The sequence below is a fragment of the Xiphias gladius genome, chromosome 19 (genome assembly GCF_016859285.1).
Source record: "Xiphias gladius isolate SHS-SW01 ecotype Sanya breed wild chromosome 19, ASM1685928v1, whole genome shotgun sequence".
Lineage (NCBI taxonomy): Eukaryota > Metazoa > Chordata > Actinopteri > Istiophoriformes > Xiphiidae > Xiphias > Xiphias gladius.
The window spans coordinates 19740446-19762474 of record NC_053418.1 but is presented as its reverse complement, the minus strand read 5'-3'; the positions used below and the strand labels follow the sequence as shown (position 1 = coordinate 19762474).

The window sequence follows — 22029 nt, the reverse complement described above, 5'->3', positions numbered from 1 at the left end:
AATAATTCAATACAAATAAAAATTCTTCATTCTTTAGATATGATTGTAGTTATCAATATTGCAGATCTGCACTGACACATGAACCTGGTTGATGAGAAGAAATGTGTAATATGAGGATAAAGATACATTTGTCATACTGTCCTGTGATATTTGAAAAGAACCAAAAACTGTCAAAGAAATGCATCAATCTTACAGATGGAAAAATGGTAAATATTTGCACAAGAATGCATCACTTGAAAGAAGCGTAGACGTTGGTGATGATGTTTTAGTCAAGGTTATTTACTCAGTAACCCCAGCTGGATTATTAACTGCTGTGTACACAACATGTATTTTCAATACATCTGTGACTTCTGACTGCTGTTCAGAGTAACCGAAAGGAATTCATGAAGCATCCTTTCTGATTTGAGTGTTCAGTAAGCAATATATGGCTGCTTGTCTGAGGCTCATCCCTCTAAATGTTAACTCTGGGCCACTGTTAAGCGCTTGATTCTCCTTATATTAGATAGTGCTGGTGTGTGACATCCTCTACAGATCATTTTGGCTTTCACAACGTCTAATATATAGCCACACAAAGATACTATACCTTCTCTGACTTTACAAAATTAAAACTAGAACAACTCAATGAAGAGTCAATTTAAAATAAAATGACTCACACCCAGTCAGGACATTAATCACATATACATGTCCACATGTTGTATAGGAAATGTGACTTTCTCGCTGAAAGTTTGATGAGAAGGTTGATACCGCTCTATTTGCGTGTTAAATATGAAGCTACAGCCAGCAGCCTGTTATCTTAGCTTAGCATACATTTAAGCGACAAGACTGAAAACAGGGAGGGGCAGCTAGCCTGGTTCTGTTCACAGGTAACAAAATCTGCCTACTAGCACTGCTTAAGCTGACTAATACCCCAGTCAGACCGACACAGTGACACAGGTTAAACCTATGTCAGGGGTCTATCGGTAGACGGGTCTGACCCTCCTCTCAACTAGGGTTGGACACGGGTCGGACACTGCCCGGCTTTGGTAAACTGGCAATGCAACCAAGAATGGAAATTGCAAACTTTCGTCTTTGAGCAACTGGCAGTGTTTCAATGCAGAGAATAGCAGATAAAGGAACAAAATGTTCACAAAAGGATCACTGCACTGCTGTCATAATGGTTTACCTAATGTGGCTGACCTACTACTACACACAGGACACATGGACACATCTCTTTTGTGTTTCATGTGGAAGGGCATCACAACCTGGTCTCTGTTTCAGTTACTGATAACTGGACTTCTACCATGAAAAGTCGGCGACAATCCAATAAGCAATTGTATTTTTCTCCACATTTTTCTACATGTTTAACAGCATTCACTTTGCAATAGCTAAACCTGCAATAGGACTTACAGGAAACTGGAGACAGATCATTTCAATGTGATATATGAACAGTTCAATGTGGATGGGTTTCAGTGAGGCTGAAAAGCCGCCTTGACACTGCTTTCAGATCTTGATCAAAAGTCACGTGGTCAGGGTGAAGTGGTCAGGGCCAGATGGATGGACTCAGCTATATATTCCAGGTTACGGCTGTTGATTGCACTCACATTTAGACATCCGCCGGGAAGGAGGTACACGTGTCTGCTCTTTGACAGAGATTCCACCTGCTGATCTATAGCAGGCCAAAAAATACAAGAGGTCCAGAGAAAACACATAAGTATTTATGATAATAGTGTTGGCTTCATCGCTTTATTGTAGAATGCTGGTAGTGTTTAAAGAATATGTCCGTCTGGTAAAACATTTTGGTACTAAATAATGATATCATTCGCAATCATATCGACTGTCAAATAATCAACCTCTGTAAAAAAAAAAGTTCCCTGCAAATCACCAAAATCGTGAATATTAGCTTGATGAACCCTGACTAAGGTTAAGGCCTGTGCCTGTACATGCATAAAGTGAGTGAGTGAACATCTTTTGGAACTATGTATAAAGTGCAATAATTGCATATTCCGTTCAAAGGCAGCCAGAGTGTAAGGCCTTGACTCCGTTCAAAGTGATGAATAAACAGTATAAAAATGTACTGTAAATGCCAGTTATCAATTTCAAAGCATTACACAGGGGAGAAGAGAAAAACAAGATATGAGAAAACTAATCATGAATATCAGAAAGTGTTCTATCATGTTGTTATTAGAGGCTTTTGTAGTGAATTATTTGATGTAGATTATTAGAAAAATAGCTCTACACAAGTCCAACATGGCAGAAACTGTGCCGTTCGCTCCTCACCATTCAAGCCTGTGCAACAGTAGAGTCCCCCTTGTCTTGTCAGGTGGTCCCAGCAGCCTGGAGTACCCAAAAGCCTCAGCTTTTCTCTCAAAATGTCTCTGATCAGCATACATCTCTCAACGATGCGTTTAACCTCTCCCTGCCTGGGAAACACAGTGGACAACATTTGGGAAATAATATCTGAAGTATAAATTCCAATACCTGCAAAATGTCCAGTGAGCAAAAGGTGCATTTGGAAAGTGGAGGATTTTGTCACTGGTACCATTAAATGCTTAGCACACTGTCAGCTCAACTTCTGAAGCCTTGCATGCACAAAGAAATTGCCCGACCAGTCCAGCTATCACCGGGGACATCTACTGATACAGTAGCAATGCTGGCCTCCAAGCCACATTTTTTAAATACCAGTTTACTCATTCAAGTGGAGCGTGACTCACCATTCAGCAAGATGGGCTGGGTTACTGAGCACCGTGGCAACAACAAGTGCTCCTCCTACAGACGACTGGGCCCACAGTGATCTGACTATTTTGTCAGCTTGAGACTGCACAGATAAGAGGAGGGAGCTCTGCTTTAAGACGCACAGGAGATGTCCTACAGCCTCACCTGGTGATGGGAAGAAGAAGATTCGCATGGTGTTAAGAAAGACATATGTTCCCGCAACAGTAATGTACAGTTATACTCTCTATCTCTTATAAAACTGCTACTGAAAATAAATTGAAGAGGGACACTTTGGAATGAAATTAATCACTCAGTTCTGGGCTAATGAATACTCACCAGGTCATGGAGAAACAAGCCAAAAGCTGTGATCTGCGTCACAATGAGTTACATGATGCTAATACAGACGTCTCAAGAGACTGTGGCTCCTCTGATGCTATGAACATGTACTATCTGGCGAACAATCAGTAAGATAAACATGAATACGCTGTTGCCCTTGTCGACTGAATGCAGGGCTAACACTACCTGCCTCCACAAAAGAAAAGAAAATTGAGTTCAGAGTGATTTGCCGTGTTATTTTTTAATAGCAGAACAGCTCTGGGTTGTACTCTGCGTTGATTACAGTGGTAAAACTCATTAAGTACATTAACTCAAATACTGTAATTAAGTGCAAATTTGAGGTACTTGAGCATTTCTATTTTATACTACTTTTATATTTCCACCCCACTAAATTTCAATATTGTACTTTCCAAACTTACATCTTACAAAAACAGTGTGTAGTCAGGGTCACATTTCAGATATCAGTTGTTAACAGCTCCACCAAATTGGCATTTTCCCCTCTAAACTTCTCACATGGTTTAATTTCAATAAATGTTCAAATGATTTCATATCTCACCAAACTACCACGAACTCCAGCAGCTGCCACAGTAACATGCTACTTAGACGCTGATGCTTCAGTATTAATCATCTAATGATGTCAGATATAATAATTTATCGGTCAGATGGACCAAACCAGTACTTTTACTTTAATACTTTAACTACATTTTGCTGCTAATGCTTATGCACTTGTACTTAAGTGGGATTTTTCATGCAGGACTTTTACCTGTAATGGAGCATTTTTATATTGCTGTATTGGTACTTTGACTTAAGTAAAGGATCTGAATTTTTCTGCCACCACCGGTGGATTCAACATCTGAGATTACAGTCTTAATTTATAGTGTGGGCTCATTTTGACAAGCAGAGTCCCTTTGGCTATAGGAGAGACACAGGTAAATCCTTGAAATAAATGATTTTTTCAACATCACTCTCTCACCGTATAGGCCAAAGCAGTGGGAGAACGACTGAGCACAAAGGAGCTCCATCCCCTGTGATACACAGTGCTGAACAGGCCAGGCATCCCGCTTGAAATCTCCATAGCGGAGCGCCTGAGCAGGGAGTAAGAGGAAAGGGAAAAGCCTGCGCCTCTGTTGAAACAGTGCCGAGACAGCAAATGATGACTTAAGCGGGAGTGAAGAGCTACATGTCTGATAAAAATCATTTTAGCCTCATTAATGTGCATGTCAGTTACCGTGATGAGTTGTGTAAGCACGGCCCATTGATCCTGAGAGAGATCAGCTCCGGTTGGGTATTGGGCAGACGCTGACAGAACGACTACACTTTGCTCAGGAGCCCTCTCCAGATCCTCCAGAAGCTTCTCCAAACAAACGTCCCGCTGCTCGTCATCCCAGTAATAATACTCACGGATATCTTGGATCCCTGCTGCCTGGAAGATACCAGCCAATGAGTCTGCGGTATGGATCAAGACAAAACATTATATTAGATGCCTAAAGCAGAACAAACTCCTCAAGATACCCTAGCATGTAATTACAGTATGCTGCCACCACTGTGAGTGAATATGATTTTTTCCCTTCTTTTTTTAAATTTTATGTTGAATACTTTTTTGAAAATAATTGTATTACTACATTCTAACCTTAATTTTAATGTGTCTCGCACATCTTTTTTTTTTTTTTTCTGTTCACAGGTTTCCTCTATCTCAAAAGCTCCATGAGATCATCGACATCTGCAAAAATAAAGGGAATGTAATGTTTATCGAAGGTGTAAAATTCTGTCAGTGAATGTCTGCTAAAGGTCTGTTTGTATTAATAGCTGATTATCCTCTATCTATGCCTTTTCTGAAGTGCAATCCTTCAAATTTTGTCTTCTTTGTACACTCTATTCTACTCTATGCAATTTTCATTTCCAACATTTTTCTGTCAGAAATCTCAGAAATCGCATTGTGTTCATGTCACAGTAGCTCATGTTGCTATGGATGCAATTACTGTCCATTGTTTGCTGATCATTTATTCATATGTTATTTGTGGTATACATAGGCGTCATTCTCTAGTCTTGTTGATAATATGTTGCAGAGGTAAACATGTAGTGCATATACACTGTAGTTGCAATCACCACGCTGAGGTTATCACCTACAGTGGTTTATTTATGTTTCAAGAGTATAATTCAATGTTTACCTACATTTTATAGGCAATAGACTAATGGTTGTGTCTTTAAATGCTGTTTAAAGGAGGTGAGGTTTCACTTACCATCACAAGGAGAAGAGAGGTAGACTGGCCCGCACCAAGCAGCACTGAAATCGTACCAGTGTCTCAAGAGTTCAGCCCCAAGACGCACAGCAGCAGTAAAACCCGGTGTTTGGACACCTAACACCTGGAACAAAAGTCAGGAACCACCAAGAGTTGAGTTATTAATATGACTATGATGTTAAAACACTGGAGTGCTGGTCTTGTACTACTTTAATCTGAGGTTGAAGTAGGAAGTAAATCCATGACTGAATAATTACAGATTCCTCTACACAGTGTGTCCAGGTGATGACAGGGCAGATCAACTTGATGATTGGCTACAAGCTTCTGCTTCATCCCTCTGTCTTTGTTGCTGGGCAAACTCAGGTGCAATTATATACCTAGGCTATGATTAGTTACAGTATACGTGTACAGCTGAGATTACCCGGTTCTCCACTATAGCCCGAGAGCTCTTCCCCAAAGCAACCTCCGTGGCTCGCCTGGTGAATTCCGTCAGCCCAAGAGAAGATGGATACTCTGGGCGAAGCGTGGGATCGGCGCATAACTGTTGCTTTATTTTCCTAACAAGACGCAGTTCAAAGGTCCTCCCTTCCTCGCTGTAATACTCTGTGAAAGACAATTACTGCAAAAAGCTTTTTCATCCCACAAAACACTGTATCGAAAAATGTGAAAAATCATAATGATATCAAAGTGAACTGGAAAAGGAAAAGAAAGGTCACAGTGAGGGAAAACTGTAGCCTGAGACTGAGAAATTAGAATTTGTCCTTAAATACAGAATGTACATTTCAGTTTTAATGTGTGATTTGTAGTTATCATGCCATCTAGAAACAAAGAAGTGGCAACAACCAGTTAAAAAGTTTAAGCCCATTTGGTAGGGTGCAGTAGAGTGATCCTCTACTGGCAATATGCTTAAGAAGTTTTTGTCTTAGTAGCTAGTTTGTATGGTATGTCTAGGTAAAGATTTACAAAATTATTGTACCGTTAAGGAGATAATAAGGTGTAAAAAGGGGCGATTTTGGGACTGAGTTTGGTCACAGTTATTTCAAGAAAGAGCATTTTTCTGGTGCGAACAGGGGATTTTTTAAACAAACCATGGACACAAATCCTGGAGCCGCTGCTCCATAAATGGAGAACTATTATGCTATGACAGCATCTGTATTTATTGATTTAACTAAAATTCTCTCTCTAGTTCACTTTGAACTCTCCATTAAAATATTCATGAGTATTATGCCAAATAAAATGTCCATGAACCCGTAGATTGAGTCAGTAATTCAATGGAAATGGACTACAACTCTCTTGCTCTGATTTATAGCTGATGAAGCCAAATGCTCTGTCATAGCTTTTGATTATGTACCATGACAGCAACATAACTGACACCAGCATGCATTTCTCACGCTATTTTACAGACTTTCCTATTTTTGAGAGAGGCAAATTTATTTCTGACATGTCATAATTTTTGCGAGGAATCCCAACTCTCTTACTACAGATGACATTATTAAAATCATCGTCAGAATTAACTGAAGTTCAAATTTTGCAAATTGGAAGGGGTACTATTAAACCCCCCTCCCTCTCCTCTTGGACCTTTAACGAAACAAAAAAAGAAAACCGTCATAAATAAAGGCAGATGAGCAGACTCACCTCTCCCTGCTAGGCAGACTTTCCTGGCCTTAGTGTCTGTCTTGAAGGCGGACATTAGTTTTGTTTCAGGACCAATACTCACTGCGCAGCAGTGTGTATTGGTAAACACTGAGAGATGAGCTCCTGGGTCTCCATTTTGGTTGACCCTTTTTTCATCATGGCCACTGCTGGGTCGACTCATCTTGAACCCAGCCAGCCAAATCAGCACATGAGCTGCAAGTTTGTCTAGGCACCGTTGCCAGGCTACAGCATGTATTTGGATACTGTCCCCCCGGCAACGGTGATGGATGAGTTTGTCACTCCCTAATTTGTGGGTCTGGTGAGTTTACCTTTACCTCACAGTGAGCTATATCATCAAGTAGGCTAGCTGGAAATGAAAGGATCAGTTATCAGTTTTGGTCAAGGCGAGGCCTGTCCCAAATGTATATGCTTCAGCCTCTAGCACTGACAAATCAAAACAAACAAACCTCTGCTCCTCATGTAAGGTTTATTTTGGTGGCATTAGCCTACATCAGGCATGTAGCCTCCTTAAATTAATCAAGACACAATGACTCAGGCTGCGAGTCAAGAGCCAGTGTTTAATTTTACAAGTGTTTCGGGCTCTTTGGATTCAACATGAGCTGCCGCTGGACATACTTTGTAAGATTTCCTGCTTCTATGGCTTTCACTGATCCACTGATCCATCTCTGTACACAGTAGATGATTTTTTTTTGGACCCCATAGCATTTTTAGAGATCAAACCTGCCTCTCGTTTGTGGAATTACATCCCTTTTGCAGTCTAAATCCATTAGTAATGATATAAAATGGGCTAATGATATAAAATGTGCTGATTTGTAGGTGCATGTACACCAAATCACACTTCCTTTACTCAGATCCCGAGGAAGTAGAGACACCCAGATTCCCCTCTTGCTCTTCAAGTTATAACAATACACCACTACAGTGCTTGTACATCCAGCCTCTGAGAAACAGAGCAATTCTCCTGGGCAGAGAATGAAACAACAGCCATTTCGTGGAGATGAAGAAGAGGCAGTGAATCTGACAGTAATTGAAAACTCAGAATCAAAGTAAACGTCTTGCGGCTGTTATATGAAAGAGAAAACCAGTGAGTCAGGCTTTGTAGTTCACATTATGAAGCTGATAATCACAAATCACTGCACTAGATGGCAGTAGATGGCCAAACCAGGCAGTTAGTCTCCTCAATTAGGTGACCCGGAGTCATTTTATAGAAGAGTAATTTAAGAGACACACTGTTCCCCAGCCTGCTTCATCCACTGTACTGTGTGCTATTTCTCCTATTACTTATCATCAGAGAATGAGCTATTTAAGCAATAGCATTATTATGTGCAACGGTGGAGTTTTTCCAGGCAAAGAGCGAGAGTTACATCCTTTCCTTAAAATGTACTATAGGCCTTGGTCGTGGACTCTTGAGGTAGGTGTCTGTACAGAAATCTGTAACTTTGCCCTTTGTGTGATGGATGTATCCTCGTGTGATTGCTGAATGTCAGTAGGGAATGGTAAGCGTAGAAAAATTTGCTTTCATTTCATTCCGAGGGATTGACAACAAAACATTTACCTGTGACTTTGTTGATTGCTTGACATGTTTTCCTCACAACAAGCTGCATCGTGGCTGCAACTTAAATATTTGTGGATGATGTCAGGTTATCTGTGTTTGCCCAGTTGTCCATTGGAATAAGATAAATTACAGCCAACCAACAAAATGGGCCCAGAAACAAAGATAGAAACTATACTATCAAAATTCCTGTAATGAAGCCACTGTTGATTCTGTGACCCCAGGCTTGTGGTCATCTAAGTAAAAGACTTTTAGTTATTCATATATCTCCTACCACACTGTCATATCAGGAGGCTATTAGTAGTGTGAGTGGTGAGAAAGACAAGGCCATAGCGGAGGTTGTAAGCTGGACCCAGTGGTTTGTGCCTTAGTCACACCTTGAAGTTACCAGGATCGATCCACAATAAATAGTCTAATTAAGGTGCTGTTGACTCAATTAGAATAAATGGCTTGTAACTTTTTTGTCTGAAGTGCCCTGTGTTCTGAGAACATCCGTCTGTTCTAAAGAAAACTGTGCTGTTACGTCGAGGTCAGGACAAGCTGTTGGCACAGGGAAGGCTCAATGGAAAAAAAAAATTTCAAACAGAATAACGCATAATTAAAGTCTAGTGATTTGCATGTGCAATCTAGAAAAAGAGAGTAAACATATGGCACACTTCAAAGTAGGTCCATGAGTAAAAACTGTTAATCAAACACCAGTTTTTGATTAGAGTGCCTTTGCCAATATTAATAACAAGAACTGGAAACATATCCTCTAAAAATTATTTCAGCAAAGCAACATGGAATAAATATTACTACATCATTTGAGATTGAAAGTCTTCCTGTCTAGAGGAGCTGCTCCTTCAGCAAAAAACTACTGGATTTAAAAACTATTCGACCCCATGGTTTGACTTGAAATGTTTATGTGAAATACACATGGATAAGTTTTCATGCGGGGCACTTTTGTTTCCTGTATTCATATTTTATCAAACTGACCCAGTTGTATCTTAAATGGAGGTTTCTCTTTTCTTTTCCTTATAAAATGTTAAGCATTGATTTCAGTCAAATCCTGCTGATGGAAAACATTGTAACAGGAATCAGCTGATAAGAATGTAGCTTAACTTCAGACAGGATAATTGTGTCCCCTCCTAGTCATTGTGGTTTTCTTGCTGGATGATATTTCAGTAGTCACACAGCCCACCTGGCAGAGCTAATGCTGTTCACAGTTTGTTTTCATGTGTCTTGCATTCTGCTCTTGGTTTATCTCTTAAGTCCCAAATCGAATTTGTCTCATAACATACTATGATGTTTGGTCAAACAGTAGCAGAGCCAGTGTTAACCGTGGTTTCGGTGGCTGGAGGATTACTTAGAATAAGAAAAATGAAGTTTTCCAGAATTGTCCCTTTAGGCTCATATCAACAATAGTTTAACATTGCCCAGTGTTATAGAGCTGTGATTCAAAGTGTGGGGGTTGAGACCCCCCCAGGGGCTCCCAAGACTGTGTGAATCTGTGGGTTCACGATTTGATTAAAGGAAAGGGAAAACAAAAAATTACAGTTACACAAAATTCAGTTTATTTCGTCCTGACCTTTTTCTAATTTTCTCTGTTTTCTTGTGAGTAAAGTACTGTATACTCTCACCGCCTCAAAAATGTCCACACTGAAGTCTGTGAATGAACTGTGATGATGGGTCACAAGTATAAAAACCTTTTAATTTTATGGGGTCACAAGCCAAAACATTTGGGAACAACTGTAGTGCAGAGTGATGATGCACTGATGAATGACCGTGGTGTATGGAGGCCAATAAAGGCCATAATCATTTCAATTTTAGTCTGTAAATTTAAAGGCCACTGAATGTGTAGGTATTGACATAATTTATTCTATCACTCATCTAATGCAGTTTGAACTCATCTCTTTCATTTCAACTTTTTTCAAAAACTTCACAAGATTTAAATTAAGATAAAATATTCAAGTGCTCATGGTTACCAGTTGGTCATCCATATTTGACTCTGATCGTGTTACTGATAGAACATAACATTAGAGGACAGAGGTTTCATTGATACCATTCAGGCTTGATCAGAGGTATTTAAGTTGCACAATTGTATATTCAGTTGTTTGCACACAAAGCACACATGACCAGTGTTACACAGTTTTATAATGTTTTATTTCTCAATGCAACAGATGATGTTATGTAAGTAATAACACACAAAAAAGTGTCCCAATACAAAAAAATAATGGATGACATCAAGTCCATTATTTTTCTATATTTGGATATATCAGAGTGTGTTACCATTTATACCATGGCCACTTACCAGACGGAAAAAAGAATAGGGAATTTATTGGCAACATAGCAGACATATTTTGCTATGCTCACATACTGTACCTTGCACAATGACTTATTCTGATGATTAAACTGTAATGAATTTTGTTTGAGATGTCCTGATATAAGATCTTATAACAGCCATTTTTCATAGTCATGGTATAACCTAATATAGACTAGGGGATTTAAGCAAGATAACTATTGTGCGGATGCAGAGTCCAGGTTCAAAACAGAAAAATTAAGACTGAAAACAGACACCAGAATAGAGTATTTGAATGCACAGCCCTTTGGTTTAGCTGATATTACACTGAACAGTTTGGGTGATGAAAATGAATGATTGTTAACTTGACAGACAGCCTTGCCAGAATGATGACCTTGTATCAAGTTAGACAACTTTTGTATTTTGCTACAGATTCAGTGTATCATAAATAGATAACTTAGCAGATAATATACTTTACAAAACTGAGTTTAAGCTGTCTTTTTTGATTTTTGATTCAAAACTTGCAGCTAAGTATTTTCTTATTCAGGAACAGAGAGTCTTTTGCAAACAGTATTTAGATCACACTGGGAAGGTCAGCTTTTGTGTCAGCTAATGTCTGTGAAGCGCTGAGTTGCAGCAGACCATCTCCTGTCCACAGAGGCAGTCACAGTGTTCCTGACTGGTTCTACACAGTCAATCCAGTCATCTCTTTTGGGCGCAGCTACATTTATCAGAGCCGGTGGCTGTAGTCTTCTTTAGCTTGTCCTTACTGCTGTTTGGTCTCAGCCTTTGCAGGAATCACAGTATCTGCTGGAGAGCATAGTTTGCTTCAGTGGCTCGACATTCTACAGTTCATCCATCCTTTTCCTGCAATGTGAAGCCAAAAAGAGGTGGACATATTAGCATGTAGTGTTTCTTTTGAAATAAATGTCCCTACAACAAAAGACATGTGATTATCGTGCACGTAGAGTATTTTAAAAGTGGTAGGAACAGATGAGGTGACATCACACTGGGAGGAATTGTCATTACAATCAGTCTGACTCCCTGTTTTGTAACTGTGCTATTTAATCTCTGTTCTAAAAGTAAAGATACAAGGCAAAAATTTCACACAATGACAGGATCCAACATTCATCTCTCTCATTTGCCTCCATTCTCCTTTTTCTCCTTTAAATTCTGAACAAATGGTCTATTTTTTTTTAAGTGTTATTTGACTTCAGTATCACTGGGAAGTACCTGATACCGAGGCCAGCTTCTTATATCAATATGAACCTCATTATATCGTTGACTTGCTGTGCAGCCCTGTGAGATGTAACCCTACGAACAATGAGCTTTTTACTTTGCATTACTGTATGACTTGTTGGCCTGTGCTGGTCACACCCTGTACAGATTTTCCATTTTCTATCAGATAAGAAAGCTCAGAGACAACAACAACGGTTTGTTGTCTTACAGGTTATTTATAAGTGTGTTTGTGTTTTCATATAGAAAACAGCATTGATATAATCGCTGCGCCTATCCCTTTTATTTATTTTTTCTTTGTAAATACATAAAGTTATTGCAAAGTTGCCCTCATCCTTTTATCCACTGCAAAACTCTACCTTTTCCCCCAACAAGACAGGAATTCTGATGCTATCACCTTCACTGTACATGTCTCCACAGGAAGACATAAACTACCGAGAACTGTAAGCTTCACAGAAATGTGAAAGCATACAGGAAGAAATATGCAGGAAACAATTTCAATGGGGCCTCATCAGAATTCCCATAGTTTTGTGGAGTCTTACTGTTTTTACGGTGCAGTCACTGCAGTCTTTGGTCTATCGCACTCATGTGGTGAAGAAAAGAGTGATTTTAAGCTGATGCATTAAAAAAAAAAAAAAACCCTCCCTTTCTGTTATATATTCTGTTGAATCTCACCTTCACTGTTGAGTCGTTGGATTATTTTAAGTTACAAACCACAGACATAGCGTGCACATATTTTCTAGTCTCCATTTAAGTTAAAGAAGCTAAACTCATCAAAATGAAGGAAAATCCATCCATCATCTGTGGCATGTATAGCTCGTCAGAGCAGGATGGCATTCACTGACATAATGACTGAAATCATTATGTCTCAAATTGCAATTAATTAATCACCATATTTGCATTAATTTGTTGTTTTGTTGTTTGGTAATTTTTACAATTTTCTGAGGTGAATATCAAAAATGTAGATGACTTTTCCTATGAAAAGTAGGGGTTGACAATAAACCAAATTTATTTTTTTTAATTGTAATGAACAACACTGTGAATCTCTTCCCAACCTAATTTAGATTGTCCATAAATAAAAAGTCTGAATGCCATATAATTCAACTCAGAACAGCCAGCTACAACCACCAATGACATGTAACCAGACATTCAACCAACCAGTCAGCTTAAAGTCCATTAAAGAAGTCCATCATGGTCAAAATTAGTCATACTGTTATCTTACATCTTACAGTACAGTAAATCAGTGTACTAGGAGTTCAAATTTGGCTATGACCAACCCAAGGGCTACACATATCATTTTTCAAATTGCTTGAATCCATTAAATGCTACCAACAGCTTTGAAATACAAATGTAAATATTTTATTTAAATGATTAAAATCATCCATTATTTATTCATCAAATATCAAGCATTAGAACACTGATATCTTGAATTCTGCTGTTGTTAATGTAATACACAGTCTTGATACTGAAAGCCTCAGTCATACAGTATTGATTTTAGATGCTGTTGTGGGGATAAAGCAAAAGAACATCCAGTTAGGGTTTTTTTTTTTTCTGTCCAAACCTTAACAATTTAGAGTTATACCCTTCTCAAGTGATTGCTCAACTCCAAGTTGCCTCCATTCAAAGACCATGATGCATTGATTGGCCAAGCTTGAAAGGGAGTGTTGGAGGCCTCCCAAGGGTCACTACCATCATGTTTTGGTTTATCCTGCACCTTGTTCCCTGCTCTCTTGGGACGGATCTTGCTCTAAGCTAACTAAACGCACATTATGGAAGTCAGTGTGCGAAGTTGGGTCGGAAGCACGCTTAGCATACTGCAGAGAAAAGCTCAGAATCACAGGGTTCACAGCACAGGGAAAAAAAGAAAGCATAGCACACACCGGCCCCTCCTAAAATGCCATCAAAACATCACGGTGCCTTAATGTGAGCCTAATGATATGCTCACTGCAGTGCCTTTACTTATTACACCAGCGTTCAGGTTGCTTTGAAATCTAATGGAGCTGTAACCTGCCACACATTAGCAGCTCAGTGTGGTAAAAAGCTTGTCAAACACAGGCTCTGCAGCAAAAATCTGTCGCCAGTACAGATTCCTGTTTAACAGATGACTTATCCTGCACAGTACATGGCACATTAGTAATAATTGTTTAAACTTTTCTTAAATTTCCTTCCATATTTACTGCATGCGATATTTTTTCACATTAACAAAGTGTCCTTTAATACAGCATCAAGTGCTTTGGGAGGATACAGCATGCATGTGTGGGAAATACAATTTTTATCTTCATCTTTAGCCAGCATAATGATACAATTTGTTCCAGTAACACACAGTTACTTACAGTATAAACCTGAGATGCCAGGCTTATAAACACAATGTTCTTTTAGATTTGTCCTTATGAGTTGTCAACTAATACGTCTGAAATATTTACACAATCATTTGGAGTAATGAGCCACTTGTAGTGACTTTAGTGGGTCAGTATTTATACTGGAAATGTCATTCTCCACCATCTCTCTCTGCTTTGTGTGATGTCTGGTTATTTTTGCCTATTTAGCTCACCACAGTTAAAAAGTTCACAAGCTTAGAATAAGAACGTATATCCAAATATATGCCATATTTATTTATTTTTATGTTACGAGCAGATTTTTTTGTGGGCCACCAAAGAGAACTTCTATAGAGAGAAATCTATTCTCTTGTGTTCTCAACCAACCATGTGTGACCCATCAGAAGTTGCTTTAGAGCAAAATCTGGACTCAGTGATATCCTGTCCATGTCGCATTAGTGTGCGCTTTTCACATGATATCTTATTAATGCTTGTCCTCCTATAATTTTTCTAGGATGAAAAATATTATCAGTGTGCATTCGATGGCCATGCAAGATTTCTTTCTTCAAGGTTTTCGAGCTGTTTTCTCAGTTACTCAGCAATATGTTGACAAGTCGTTTCCTCCCGTGTATCTCTTGATACTTATATTGTGATGGCCTAGCACAGGTGTAGCGCACAACACGTTCTCTGTCGAGTATGAGCTCTATAATATTGATACACTTCCATGCTCTCACATGCCTCTATGGCTCCTGTACTGTAACTCTGCAGGCAGAGGGAGAGTTGTAGTCATGTTCATTAACAGAAAATCTTCATTTCTGCTCCACATTCACACAGCAATTTAGGCCGTAACCTAGTTGGCTGCTGCCCTATGAAATTAAATATTCTGCTCCTTGTTAGCTTGACTTTACTGTTCTCAATCATAGATAAACTGTGCTAACAATCTCCCTCTGCTCATAACACACAGGGATGCCTTTTAAATAAATGAAGATTTTGTCTTCAACAACTCCAATACACATATAAAGACTAATGTAGAAGCAGGCATTGTTTAGAGCAACAAGAGTGGCAATAACAAGGGGAGACACAACAAAACCCTCATTAGATCTGTAAAAAAAAAAAAAAGAAAAAGAAAAAAAAAGTCATGTGAACTGCATAACTTAGCACATTTGCCACCACTTCCAATTTGATGACCAAAACATCTGAATTTGTGATCATGTAAGTGTAATTGGAAATGCTGTAAGGCAGGGAATCTGTGAAAAATTGCACATGTCATATAACATGGTGCATACGTGACAGAAGCTGAAGGCTGCTGTGGATGTTGATAAGGGCAGCAGTGATATGCCTGCGTGTATTTCTGTGAAAACAAAGTAACTATTCATAATGGTCATTCTGTGTGGTGTCGTGCAGCCACCTGTCCCTAGTAACCATTCATGTCAGTGGTTGTACCTTGCTTTTTATCAGCCCTCAGCTACATTGGCTCCCGACTGTACCAGCCCTGCTGATACATGTTGTCCTGGGGTTTAGAGGAAATACACTGCTCAGTTGCTCTTTTATGCTGCAAGTTAAATAGATACAGAAAGTTGACCGGGAAGACTGTGGAGCATATGGTCTCTAAATGCCTAGCCTGACATTATTGGCATGCTGAAGCAAGTCCAGACTCTTCGTCATAATCCTTCATGAAATCTGTCTTCGAGCCATTGCCCCGTTAGGGTCATTCTCAAACGGCTGGTCTCACTTACGTTTGTAATCCTGCTCAAAGTGCAGGGTGAGTCTGCGGAGCCTTCCCCTTGGGGTGATTTACTACAGAACACAGCAGGCTCCTTTTAAGGAAGACTTTTATATGCTCCTAAAATTTGTCTCCGGTTTTACAGCCCCATTGATTATATCTGTAAAATTCCACTGAAGGGGTGTCATGTTAAGAGAAGAGAAACATGATATATAGTTTGCAGACTAAATATTTAAAGAGAAACATCCCTCTGTCATAAAGCTGGGTTACTCATAGGAATTAAAATGCCAAAGCAAGGCATGCTGTGGTGTCAGAGTTGTGCCGCTTGTCAAATTAAATTGAATCAGGAGTTGTGAATTTAAATTTTATGTTCTTTCGTTGAAACTACTTATTTTATATCCGTACCTTTAATTTTATTCTGAAATTAAATATGTTAATTTTGTAGTTTCAAACACTTAATGTGCGTATGTTTATAGAAATTCATTTACACAAGCTAAAATTTCTAATGCAACTCACACAAAAGCTCTGCAACAAAGGTGTTTTAATGTCTGGAGTTGATGTCGCAACAAGCAGAAAGCCTTCCGGGTGTTGAATCTGAAATCTTGTGGTATATTTGAAGTTCTGATGACAGTAATTTCTAAACTTTTTTTTATTGAAATTTAAATTTAATTTTGAAAAGAAAAATTTCAACTAAAGTCAAATTCAGACCACACAATTCAAATTTACAGCAAATATTGTTAAGACTTTCTAAAATCTACCAATTAGACTATAATGCATAATTATGACTCCTATAGTCTGTGACAGGCCTGCTGTCAGCTTCGGGTTGTGTATTAGAATAATGAAGACTCAAATAATCTGCCGTCCAACCCCAGTTTACCTGTGTTAGCAAGGGTGTTCTCATTGGCTGTCAGTCTTGTAAACAGCCTCTCGAGTTATGGGGGAAGTCTTGTGTGTAAGTGATAAAGATTTATCTGCTGCAGGGGGTGTTGGGCAGGGCGCACTGAGGCCCACTGACAGGCAGGGAGCCACACTAATATTTAGAAATGTCCTCAAATGTGCCATGCTGTTCTCGAATCAGCCTTTCACGCATTGCCCAGTGGTTTTACAGAGCCACTTTACAGTCATCTTTCTCATTATGGGACACCATTTTTTCAAACACCTGATGATGAAATTGACATAAAAAATCTACCTTAAGAGTATTGAATTTCTATAAAATACAAAATTAGTTACGCGATGAAGAACGGCAGCCAGCACACAATGAAGGTCCCCATGATGATACCCAAAGTCTTGAGGGCCTTGTGCTCTTTTACCAGTATTAGCTGGATTGCCATTAGCTCGGCACTCTTTCTCCTAACTGCACTGTTGCGGGCGCTGGAGCCCACACACGCTGATGGCAGGATATTGTGGATAGGTGTTAGGTGTGCTAAAAACATAATACCCATCCCAAACACAGTTCCAGTAACTGTACTGTGGACATCCTTTAGTTATTTTTACCTCGTTGAGATCAGCTGGATGCAGAGATTGGTTGCAGTAATCGATACAGGTGCAGTCCTCAAATGTTAACTGAATCATGCATGAAACTCAATATTATGTTTCACTTTTAGTTTTAATATTGTAACAGCCCAATAGCAGCCGATGCTTCAGAAATGATTTATTTTCTGCACTGTTCTACAGAATCTATTTTACTCCTGGACAGCAGCACACTAATGTATTAGAACATATCCAAATATGGATTTCTGCTTTTATTAAATGCACATTTTCTATCATCTATCTATTTTATCTGTTGCCCCGAGGATATTTTTAAATATCTTTAAAGGCTTCTTGGATGTCTAGTATGTGTCTTTACACTGTGCATACTGTATATCATGAAGTTATATATAGTAAGCACCATACCAGGTGGGTGTGTAGATATGTGGAGTTAAACCTTTTAAGCCAGATAAGGCAAAAAAAAAAAATGTATGTCTATTTTTTTTGTTATCAGAGGAAAACCAAAAAAAGTTTTTCTGTTAAAGGTTTAATGTTTAGTGTCTGAATTTCATGAAACTCACCCTTAAAGACACTTTTACAGCATTTGATTCATGATTCAAACTTGTATAAAATATATTTAATACTTCCCTAAAAACAAGTGGCTTTTTGAAATACTAGAAATTCCCAGAAAATTATAACTCTTAACATTTTCTATTAGTGTTTTGTTTTTGATTATTTTTTTGGCAACCATTATTTGTCAAATGAAAAATACCCAGAAGTACATATGCGTAGGCATGTTTTTATCATCATCATTGTGCAGTACCCTGTTACTCCACAGCAGGTGGGTCCAAAAGCACTAAGTAATGTAAAATGTTTGATTCTCCATGGCATTGATTCTACACTGTAAGCCTTCACACTTCTGCTTCACCGCATGAAAGAGCTGCTCACATGTCACATGATAGACCACTGACTTAACACTAAGCTCTATGAAATGAATGGGCTAAAAAAGGACAAAAGCGTATAGGATGTCAATGATTTCAAACCAACGGCCACTGTCACAGACTCACAGACTAATGTACATCCCTGTCCTGTCAGTATCATAAAGAGTTGATGAGAAGTCTATGAGCTACCTTTCAATAAGATGAACTCAGATTTCATAATGTAATTATGTGTACTATTGTAGAATGTACGTGATATAATACACGAGCTGTCAAAACTATACACATTATTGTCTGTAAATACTGAATTCACTTCCTGTATTTGATGTGTTAATTGTATTTATGTGTTTGTAGAAAATGGAAATTTAAAAACATTCATCGCAGTTAAAAAAAAAAAGACTGTATGGTGAAAATAAGATAAGACCAAGGAACTTACAATTTGGTTTCTGGTTCTGATAAGTCACTGAACTGTGTGCTGCCGTTGGACTGCAGAGGACCAGGGGAAGCCTCCTCACTTTTGCGGCTGCCCTGTGAACTGGCCAGGCTCTCGTTGCCCTCAGTCCTACCGGTCGGAGACTTTTGGAAAGAGCCAGCCGTGCCTGACTCAGCTTGCAATAGAAAGCAGGAGCAGCGAGTCCGCAGCTCTTTATAGAAAGTATTGAGCCGCAGGGTGGACAGCCACGGGCAGCCCAGCAGGTTTTTGAACGCCGTACGAAACTCTGGACTCCTGCAGTAGATGATAGGATTGAGGCCAGAGTTGATGTAACCCAGCCAGTTCAACAGTCGGAAGATCTTCTCAGGGGGAACGTCTCTGTTAAAAGCGTTGATGATGTTGGCGACAAAGAACGGCAGCCAGCACACAGTGAAGGTCCCCATGATGATACCCAAAGTCTTGAGGGCCTTATGCTCTTTTACCAATATTAGCCGTGATGGCCTTCGCTTGGCACTCTTTCTCCTGACTGCAGTGTTGCAGCCGCTGGAGCCCACACACGCTGATGGCAGGATATTGTTGATGTGGGGGCCAACTTGCATCTGTGCTGTCGCACACTCATTCTGAAAACGCATGCGATTCTTATCTATGAGCTGGACCTGCCGTGTCGCTATTAGAAAGACTTTTGCATACACAAATATCATTATGAGCAGTGGAACGTAAAAAGACACTATAGAAGATATAATAGCAAAGGCCCAGTTGGTCACAAAGTCACAGCATGCAGGGTCACTGTAGCACCTCTGCGCTTCAGGGTCTTCTACTGCACGCCAATACCCTTTCATAATTGGCACAAAGGAAATTAGGGCAGACACAACCCACACTAAACAAACTATTACTCTAGCACGCCACTTATTGAGTAGGACCTTGTGTCGGAGTGGCCTTGTAATGGCTATATACCGATCCACCGCTATGACACACAGTGTCTCGATGCTTGCCGTCACACACAAGACATCCACAGAAGTCCAGAACTCACAAAACGTGTCACTGAGCTGCCAGTCACCCGTCACCACAATTGTGGCCCCCAGAGGCACCACAAGGACCCCCATGATGAGGTCCGCACACGCAAGGGACATAATGAAGATGTTTGTCGTTGTCTGTAGCTGCGAAGTGCGCGCTACAGCGATGATGACCAGCAGGTTTCCTACTACTATGATCAGTATGATGATGACCAGTATGATAAGGCTCCAGGGTCCGGCTGCATCATGGTAGGATTTTGTTGCGTTAATCTCCAAGGATGCTGAGGCGCTCAGGTTTCCATCCATTATTCACCAGCTCAGTTCAGTTAGAAGAAGTTGAAGATGTGTTTTTCACTTCACAGTTAACAGAACTGAAAAATCTGCACTTTTTACAAGCATCATAAATCTGTTCAAAACAAAGTTGTTGAATTTTTCCTCACTAAATAATAGTTAATCTTTACTTTGCAGTTACTGCTTACATTTCACACCTTGGGAGTCCTGTTTGGCAATGTTCAAAGCGCATTAGAGGCTCTTCATGTTTCCAAAGATGTGATTTTTTGAGGAAGTTCGTCTGGTCTAGGAAGCAACAACATGATGTCCAAAAATATGTATCCAAACTGTCCACAAAGCTGAAAGAAGATTAGTTCATGGAGTTGCAGCACTTTCATGAATCCAAGAAAAATGTCCAAAAAAGTTTTAGAGAAGAAAACCCAGCCTTCCCCATTTAAATGCATCCACTGGGATTACTGTGCAGTGTTCTGTTGAATCTTGCATGAGCCACAATGCCACAGTTGGGACTGTTTGGGGATCAAGCAAACACTGACGCGGCTGCAAGAACCACCAGAGTGCACCAGAGTGGCTGCCCACTCTTTCTTTTGCTCTCGCTCTCTCTCTCCCTCCCTCTGTGCAGGTTGCCCAAGATTGTATTGGCTCTAATCACACCCTGGCTGAAGGCAGAGGGGAGGAGTTCAAAAGTGTGCCTGTGCGTCGAAGCCATACAGGGATCAGTATTCTCACAGAACCACACACACAGACACACATACACAGTATAACTATAAGCAAACAACTATTCTTGCACCAGAACTTGTAAAATGTGTAATGTAGTGTGTGTCAAAATATCACATTAAAGCTGTAAAAATTATATTTGTTACGCACACATTGTTTACTTGTAAGTTTAACAGTACAGTATGTGATGACCAGCAACTCTTTATTCCTTGATGTCACTGATGTGTTGAATGTAGGAACTACACTAAGCTTGTTACCACATTAACTGTATCTGTCACCTGACTGTGTCAACAATGTGACAGGCTTTTCCACTGCTGGCCTCTGTCCTGATTGTCAAATGATGCTGCATTATGTCAAACGCACACATCCAAGGCTAAAAAAACATCTTTCATCATTTCAACACCGGCTTTTTTAGTAAACATAATAATATTGGACTATTTTGTCAAGTTTAGCTGCTTAATTGTGATTATAGCTTTTTATCTCCACTTTATTACTACAACTGTAAAGGTTTATTTGTAATACAGTTTGTGGTCAACTTTCCAGACCACAAGGCACGAGGCACTCCCAACTATAGAGAGCAGGAAATAAGTGCCCTCCCTTTGACTCAAAGCAGTAAAAGAAAATAATAGATCACTATCTTGCTGTTACTCAAGTCGCTGCACTGAAGAAGAACAATCAGGCAAATGCCTTTCATGCGATTCGCCTCAGATATCCAGCGCCCTGCTGCGGTGCTTAGTACTCTTGTCATCAAGCAGTTCCTTCTTTGGTCTGATCAGCTCTACATCTGCAGCTGTGATTGCTCCGCGCTTATTTCCTACTTGCATTTTACTTCTACCCAATGAGCATAAACACGCAAACGCTCACAGAAGAATTTACATCTTTGTTGGTCGTTATACACATTGTATGATGATTTTTTCCCTGAATATTTCAATGTTTTTATGCCAAATTCATATTTAACCATTTCTTCTTTAAAGTAGCTTTAATCAATATTTTTATATTAGCAAATGTATCATCAGACACAATTAAAACAAGTTGACAATTTGGAAAAGGTCGCTCATAGTGAAAAGCCCTCTGAGAATTGTTACTTTATCACACCAGTGGCTTTAACACCTCATGATATTTGGGCAAACAGACTCATTCACTTTCTTT

General features: G+C 39.5%; 2 protein-coding genes across 2 annotated transcripts; both read right to left on the bottom strand.

Annotated features, from left to right (window-relative positions):
• Positions 1 to 1505: 1505 nt before the first annotated feature.
• On the bottom strand, positions 1506 to 7083 carry got1l1 (glutamic-oxaloacetic transaminase 1 like 1). The gene is made up of 8 exons (XM_040154715.1): positions 6903 to 7083; positions 5689 to 5870; positions 5268 to 5391; positions 4256 to 4473; positions 4001 to 4151; positions 2691 to 2856; positions 2257 to 2399; positions 1506 to 1645 (listed from the first exon to the last, which is right to left on the bottom strand). Exons 1-8 carry the CDS (start codon positions 7081 to 7083, stop codon positions 1506 to 1508), a joined length of 1305 nt encoding a protein of 434 aa, XP_040010649.1.
• A 3528-nt stretch (positions 7084 to 10611) lies between these two features.
• Positions 10612 to 20756, bottom strand: adrb3a (adrenoceptor beta 3a). The gene is made up of 2 exons (XM_040154272.1): positions 18866 to 20756; positions 10612 to 11617 (listed from the first exon to the last, which is right to left on the bottom strand). Exons 1-2 carry the CDS (start codon positions 20179 to 20181, stop codon positions 11596 to 11598), a joined length of 1338 nt encoding a protein of 445 aa, XP_040010206.1. The 5' UTR covers positions 20182 to 20756; the 3' UTR covers positions 10612 to 11595.
• Positions 20757 to 22029: the final 1273 nt, after the last annotated feature.

What these genes read in the sequence shown, in the direction of transcription:
- got1l1 (XM_040154715.1), bottom strand. Translation starts at nt 7,083, where the DNA reads ATGAGTCGACCCAGCAGTGGCCATGATGAAAAAAGGGTCAACCAAAAT. An exon ending in TGCTTACACAACTCATCACG is followed by an intron (nt 4,152 to 4,255) that starts GTAACTGACATG and finishes CTGTTTCAACAG; the next exon opens with AGGCGCAGGCTTTTCCCTTT. An exon ending in CCAGCCCATCTTGCTGAATG is followed by an intron (nt 2,400 to 2,690) that starts GTGAGTCACGCT and finishes TGTGTTTCCCAG; the next exon opens with GCAGGGAGAGGTTAAACGCA.
- adrb3a (XM_040154272.1), bottom strand. Translation starts at nt 20,181, where the DNA reads ATGGATGGAAACCTGAGCGCCTCAGCATCCTTGGAGATTAACGCAACA. An exon ending in TCAGAACCAGAAACCAAATT is followed by an intron (nt 11,618 to 18,865) that starts GTAAGTTCCTTG and finishes TTCACATTGCAG; the next exon opens with GAAAAGGATGGATGAACTGT.